Source organism: Chrysemys picta, chromosome 7 (assembly GCF_011386835.1).
Source record: "Chrysemys picta bellii isolate R12L10 chromosome 7, ASM1138683v2, whole genome shotgun sequence".
Lineage (NCBI taxonomy): Eukaryota > Metazoa > Chordata > Testudines > Emydidae > Chrysemys > Chrysemys picta.
The window spans coordinates 65073520-65081084 of record NC_088797.1 but is presented as its reverse complement, the minus strand read 5'-3'; the positions used below and the strand labels follow the sequence as shown (position 1 = coordinate 65081084).

The 7565-nt window shown below is 53.6% G+C and overlaps 1 protein-coding gene across 1 annotated transcript; it reads right to left on the bottom strand.

Moving 5' to 3' along the window:
• Positions 1–5688: 5688 nt before the first annotated feature.
• LOC135972928 (olfactory receptor 6E1-like) lies at positions 5689–7565 on the bottom strand. Its single transcript, XM_065553621.1, has one exon. It carries the CDS (start codon positions 7513–7515, stop codon positions 6571–6573), a length of 945 nt encoding a protein of 314 aa, XP_065409693.1. The 5' UTR covers positions 7516–7565; the 3' UTR covers positions 5689–6570.

Below are 7565 nucleotides of genomic sequence, written 5' to 3'. Positions count from 1 at the left end.
CTCCCAAGGCCCGGGCCAGCCCAGAAGAAAGGGCCCGGGCCCGGGCCCAAACAAGCAGGAGAAGGGACATCGCAGGGGAAAGACCCAGAAAGTGCTTCCATTGCCACCAAGGGGGACATTTAAAGAGGCACTGACCCCTGAGGCAGAAAGGGGGAGTGTCTGAGACAAGGGCTCGGTCAGAGACCAGCCCTAGGGAAGAGGTGGTGAAGACGGAGGCCCCTAGAGAGAAAGGGGCTGAGAGGCCCCACCAAAATGAGGGAACCCACATAGGAGCCAGGAGGGCCCATGTGGGAACCCAAACAGAAGTAGGAACCCACGTAGGATCAGGCGTTCTACAGTGGGAACCCAGACCCTAGAGGGCCTGCAGGAGGAAAGAGATGCCCTGCAGGCCCCGCTGCGAAGGAAGCTGGGGCGATAGGAACCCTTTCCTCCCCTCCCCCATGAGCATTTTTAAGTGGGAGGGTTTGTGGTGGGGCAGCTGTCCCATCCCCACGTGAGAGGGGGCTAGAATAGGCCAGAATGGCTGTGCAAGCCAGCAGCCAATCAGGGAAGGGCCTACTGAGAGCCAATCAGGGCCGAGATTAGAGCCAGCCAATCAGGGCTAGGCTAGGCCCTATATAATGGCTGCCCAGGACAGCAGTAGGTAGTCTGTCCCAGAACTTCATGGGGGAAGATCTGTCTCCAGAGCAGGAGACAGCACCTCGGGCTGGGTAGTATTGCACCTGGCCATCTGATGGCCGAGAGAAATTGTAACCGGCCCTTGAGATAAGGGGCTAGACTTTGGGGGTTGCAGTTGGCCACCGAGGCAGGTGCAAGGACTGTTACTAACCCCCGCCTCCTGGAATGGGGTGAGGATGGATTAGTGGGCACTGCTAGAGGGGCAGTGGCCTGAAGGACACTCTCAAGCAGTGAGCAATGTGGGTCCAGATGCCAACGGAGGACAAGAGACGGATGGGACGCTGCCAGCAGAGGGCGTTCCCCATGGACTGAGCTAATTCCCCGAGCGACCAGCGGGAGGCGCCATGGTGGTGAGTCCCAACCCCGTCAAAACCGCCCAGCCCTGTTGTGGGCCCACTGCTACCCTGCAGACTCTGGTCCGGACCAGACTGGGCCAGCCGGAGTGGCCTCCCTCGGAGTGGGAGAGGGAGAGCTAGTGGAAGGGGAAATAGAGCCCCCCGGCACTCACAGAAGCTCTCTCCCCTCTCTGTGGAGCAGGGTTCTTCCCTCTGCCCCCCAAATTCCTTCATATGGGGCAGGACCTCTTTCCCTTGCACCCACTCCCCTCCCCCCTTTCCTTGGTCTACCCCCCTCCCATTCCAGCTGCGCCCATATGGTGCAGAAAGGCCCTTGTTTCAGGGCCACAGCCCCACTGGAGCTCGGAAAGCTCCACTTTTGAGGAGGTAGGGTGGGACAGAGACTCAGGGCTAGCTTCATCTCCTGCCCTTTATTCTCCCCTTGGCCCTTCTATGGGGTCTCTAGGTATGACAGGAATAGGAGCCTCCTTCCCAGCTGTCTTCCAGGCCCTGGGATCTGGCACAGCCTCCCAGACGGGCGCATCCGGTAGCTGAGCCGCGTCAGGGAGCAGTGGGGACAGGTCACCTCGTCCCATCCAAGCAAGCAATGCTGGCTCTCAAAGAGGCTTAGATGGAAGACCCCAGTCCCTCATGGAGGTAAGAGCCATTTACTCCTTGGGGCGTGTGGGTCTCTTGTGGGAGAAATGGCATCCTGGATGCATAGCCTGTTTGGGAGCTTCCCCTGTCCCTGGCTCCCAGTTCTGGGACAGAGACTTCTCCATCATCCTACCACCCTGGTTTCCTTCCTAGGAAGGGGCTCTCCAGAGACGTCCTCGAACCTGGACTCCTGAGAGCATTTCTGGCAGGAGACTCCAGCCCCTGGGGCATGAAGAGAGCATCGGGTAGTCTTGATCACCTGGCATCTCCGGTCTCCAGCTCCACTTCCCGCAGCAGTGGGGTTTCTCCAGCCCCCTCACCACACCTGTCAGCCTTTGAATGTCAGAGTCACCAGAACGAGCAAACTTCAGTTCCAGTCAGTGGGGCCTGTGTGTCCTCAGTCCCTCTGGAAAGCAGGTGTGAAATGGGGAGCAAGGACCCCAGGCCACAAACAGTGGGAGTGGGCAGAGCAGGCCTGTAACAGAGTGCTTTCCCCTAGGCTGCACAGCCTGGGGCCTAGCCAAGCTGACTATAGACTAAGCGCTAACTGAGAGGCAAAAGGAGAGGCCAGCCCCTCCCACCTCCCTTCCCCCTGGAGCGTCGCTAAACTATCAAAATGAATACAGTGGAGTCACATCTTATGCGGGGGTTAGGTTCTAAGGTCAGCACATGTCAGGGTTCCCTCCCCACTCTGAATTTTAGGGTACAGATGTGGGGACCTGCATGAAAGACCCCCTAAACTTATTTCTACCAGCTTAGGTTAAAAACTTCCCCAAGGCTCAAATTCCTTCCTCGCCTTAGTAGCGCTGCCACCATCAAGTGATTGAAACATTCAGGGAGGGCCACTTGGAGTCCCACCTTGCCCCTGCCAGCCCCTCTGAGGGGGGTCAGTATTATCCCTGTTCGCTGGGGCATAGGGATAGAAAGCAACTGGCTGCAAGGTCACACACGACGTCCCTGACAGAGGCAGGAAGGAAGCGTGGGACTGATACCAGTCCAGCTCCAACCACTAGACTCCAGCCACTTCCAAAGTCAGAGAACCCAGGAGCCCTGACTCTGACACTAGGCCTTAAATAACCAGACCAACCTCCCTCCCACTCAGGAAGCCATAGAAGGGACCCTCTGCTGAGCTCCCCTTGGCAATGCCACTGTCAGAGACCATTGCTAGTGGGTGCCAAGTGCCTGAGCAGGGAACTGCTTGAGAGCCTCCTAGAGACTCGCAGGTGTTTGACTGTGACCCTCAGGGAGCCGTGGCAAGAGCCTCTCTGGCTCTAACAAAGGGTTTCTGTTCTCCTAGACAGTCAGCCCGTGAGGCCAGTTTGCAGAATGTGGAAGAGCCCTTTGGCGAGGCGTTGGAGGATTCACCATGAAGGAGGCAGCAGCGGCAGTGCCTGGGTCCCCATGGGCCAAGCCTCCACTCCTGACACTCCAGGCTAATCTCCCCCTGCTCTCAGTGGGGCTTGGCTTTAGCTGCTGGGCCTGTGAGTCTAGACCAGGGGTCTCAAACTCAAATGACCATGAGGGCCGCTTGAGGACTAGTTCATTGGCCCGAGGGCTGCATCGCTGACACCCCCACTTGCTGTCCCCGGCCCTGCCCCCAGAGGGGGCAGGATGGGTGTGGCGGGGGCTCAGGGCAGGGAGTTGGAGGGGTGAGGCAGGGGGTCGAGATGCAGGGTGTAGTAGGGGGCTCTGGGCAGGAGGTTGGGGTGTGGGGGTGCAGGAGGGAGTGTGAGGTGTGGCAGAGGGTTGGGGTGCAGGCAGGGGGCTCAGGGGAGGAGGTTGGGGTGCAGAAGGGGTGGGGGATGCAGAAGGGGGCTCAGGATATGAAGTTGGGGTGCAGGAAGGATGTGGGATGCAGCAGGGGGCTGAGGGCAGGAAGTTGGGGTGCAGCAGTGGATTGGGGTGCAGGCAGGAGGCTCATGGCAGGGGGTTGGGGTGTGGGGTGCAGGCGGGAGTGCAGGCAGGAGGCTCAGGGTGTGGGGTGCAGGAGGGAATGCGAGGTGTGGCAAAGGGTTGGGGTGCAGGCAGGGGGCTCAGGGCAGGGGGTTGGGGTGTGGGGTACAGGAGGGAGTGTGAGGTGTGGCAGAGGGTTGGGGTGCAGGCAGGGTGCTCATGGCAGGGGGTTAGGGTGTGGGGTGCAGACAGGAGGCTCAGGGCAGGGGCTTGGGGTGTGGGGTGCAGGAGGGAGTGTGAGGTGTGGCAGAGGGTTGGGGTGCAGGCAGGGGGCTCATGGCAGGGGGTTAGGGTGTGGGGTGCAGGTGGGAGTGCAGATAGGAGGCTCAGGGCAGGGGGTTGGGGTGTGGGGTGCAGGAGGGAGTGCGAGGTGTGGCTGAGGGTTGGGGTGCAGGCAGGGGGCTCATGGCAGGGGGTTAGGGTGCAGGACGGCGTTGAGCTCTGGCCTGGAGCCACTTACCTAGAGAAATAGCCCCGCAGGCCGCGTGTTGGAGACCCCTGGCCTAGGCCGAGCACTCAGGTATTCCCATCAGCCTGCTCAATGGCGAATGCAGCCCCCCAAAGAAGGGAAGAAGAATGGAAGTGAAGGAGTAAAGCTGGACCATCCGCTGAGCTGCTGCAATCAAGTGAGCAGAGCCGGGGAGAGAAGAGGGAGAACTCGAAGGTGGCTGGCGGCAGTAGGGAGGAGAAGCAGTTTGGGAGCCAGGAGGGGAGAAATAAATAGTTAATGACAAATCCTGCAGGCTTTCTCTTGTGTGGTGAAGGGTCGAAAAGGGGTCTCTTTACTATCACGCTAAACTTTAAAATAGCTGTGTATGATGGGGGAGGGGTCTATAAAGGTACGAGGTCACTCTAGGGGCTTGAAGTCCCAGATCCTTGGGCTATTGCATCCTTCTACCAGCTGATCTCAACCCAGCAACTCCCTCAGATGGTAGCAGTAGTGAGCTCTTGTCCTTTTCTGGATGAGCCACCAGAAGAAGCACACAGTACATGTGGCCAAGGAAATAGAGGCAGTGTTGCCTGTTCATATGGCTCTTGTGGGGGAACACGGCAGGTTACGCTGGACTAGGTAGGAGCCACGTCTCCAAACCTGCACGTTCCGAGGCTCCAGAGACCTCTCTCCAGATCCCAGAGCTTCCTCAGAGCCCTAAAGAGCCAGATGGAATCTGGCCTCTCTCCCCGCACCGCAGCAGTCCAGAAAAAGTTCTGTGTAGACATGTTGTGTCCTCTTCTACCACACTGCCCTGTTGGCAACTAATGCAGTCACAGAGTCCAGGCTCGGTTTGGTCACAGAGATCTCCTTGGGACTGTCACCTGATGTTCTGAAATTACCTCTGAGTACATTTTCCCTACCAGCTTGGCACTCCAGAACCCTGCCTTGTTGAGCCAGAGGTGCTAGCCAGCTGCAGCACAGACCCAGAATTTAACTAAAAACAGCTCAGCAGGTTACCTATCTCCAGCACCCAGACACCTAGCTCTGAATGGGATCCAAACCCTAAATAAATCTATTTTACTCTATATAAAGCTTATACAGGGTAAATTCATAAATTTTTCACCCTCTATATCACTGATAGATATGCACAGCTGTTTGCTCCCCGAGGTATTAATCACTTACTCTGGGTTTATTAATAAACAAAAGTGATTTAAGTGGTTTCAAGTAATAACAGACAGAACAAAGTAAGTTACAAAGCAAAATAAAACAAAACACTCAAGTCTAAGCCTAATATGTTAAGAAACTGATTACAGGTAATATCTCACCCTCAAAGATGTTCCAATGAGCTTCTTTCACAGACTAGACTCCTTCCTAGTCTGGGCCCAATCCTTTCCCCTGGTACAGTCTTTGTTAGATCCAGCAGACATCTCAGGTGGTAAGCAGGGGTTTTCTCATGACTGGAAGCCTCCTTTGTCCTCCTCCACCCCCTTTTATAGCTTTGGCACAAGGCGGGAATCTTTTGTCTGTGCTTGTCCCCACCACCGCTTCATCAGTGGAAAAGTATGAGGATTAAGATGGATTCCAGTATCATATGATATGCTCACATATCACTGTAAGTCCCTTATTCTCCATTCTTCCTGGGTTGGCCCACACATACACTGGAAGGTTTGCAGATAAATAAACCATATACAACCAATTGTCCTAGTGAATTGGAGCCATCAAGATTCTAAACTGCCATTAATGGCCCACACTTTGCATAATTACAATAGGACCTCAGAGTTATACTTCATATTTCTAGCTTCAGATACAAGAATGATAGATGCACACAAATAGGAGGAATATATTCTGTAGGTTATTTCCTTCGTTATGATGCCTTACAAGAGACCTTTTGCATAAAGCATTTTCCAGTTACATCAGATTCACACTCCTAAGCCTATTTCCATCAGACACATGAAGTGCAACGTCCCAGGCTTGTTAGAGGTGAGGCAGGGAGAGTAACGCAAAGAACTGATCCGGGAACTCCGGAAGGCAATGGCTTCTATATTACGAATTTTTGTTCTGCTGCTCAGCACCATCATAAAATACCAGGAATGAGGTTGGGATTTTCAAAGGAATCCATGGAAACTATGTACCCAACTCCCATTCAATCTCAACAGCATCTGGGAAACACTCGCCCTTAGAGTCATTTGAAAATAAGAGTCTAAAATATGAAATGTCTCATATTACCCATATAATATAATTATTACCCATAAAATAGAAAACCTCATATTACCCATACCCTCAGGTGTACTGAGGGTATGGGTAAATCTCTGCTCTTTCAAGCACTGAAGAATTCAGGATAGATAGATAGATAGATATGGGGATGGATGGATAGATAGATGGGTGTCTATGGGGATAGATAGATAGATTGATAGGTGTCTGTGGTGATGGATGGGTTGATAGATTAGATAGGAATTCTTTGCTCTTTAATATAGGTCTCTCTCCAATCTCCAGGCTTTCACCTTCCACCCACTATTAAATATTGGGGTCTTTACAAAACACTGCACTGCCAATGGCCTTCCTCACTGCCTCCTGAACTTGCCTGTTCCTCAGGCTGTATATGAAGGGGTTGAGCAGAGGGGACACCACCGTGTTGAGAACAGCCATAGCCTTGCTGAAGTCCAGCCCGCCACTCCACATAGGTTTGACGTACATGAAGATGCAACTCCCGTAGGTGATGGAGACCACAGTGATGTGAGAGGTGCAGGTGGAGAAAGCTTTCTGTCTCCCCTGGGTAGATGGGACGTGCATCATGGTGGAGATGATCTTGATGTAGGACACAAGGATGATCGCTAGAGTGCCCAGCACTGAAAGCAAAGCTGTGATGAAGCCCATGTACTCTATGAGCCATGTGTCTGCACAGGCAAGCTTAATCAATGGTGTGCTATCACAGAAGAAATGGTTAATCACATTCGGGCCACAGAAAGGCAACTGGAACAGTACAATCATCGGAGCAATAATAAACAATATGCCTCCAATCCAGGAGCCCAACGCCAAGAGAGTGCAGACTTGACCGCTCATGATGGCTGTGTATTGTAGAGGGTTGCAGATGGCCACATATCTATCAAAGGACATGACTGCTAACAGAAGGAACTCGGTGGTACCCAGGATAAAATAGAGAACGGATTGAGCAAAACACCCAATCAAAGAAATGGTTTGACCGCCTAATGCCATGTTGGCCAATGCTTTTGGGATGATAACAGAGGTGAAGCTGATTTCCAGGAGGGAGAAGTTCCGGAGGAAGTAGTACATCGGGGTTTGGAGACGCCGGTCCACCAGGGTGATAGTGATGATAAGAATGTTGCCCGCGATGGTAAAGAGATAAGCGACTAGGAGCACCAGACAAATCAGGAGCTGTAGGCGGTGGTCATTGGTGAAACCCAAGAGGATGAACTCCATCACCACAGTTCGGTTCTCCATCTTTCGACATACAAAAGCAGTTCAAGAACAGTGAATAGCACAATACGGAA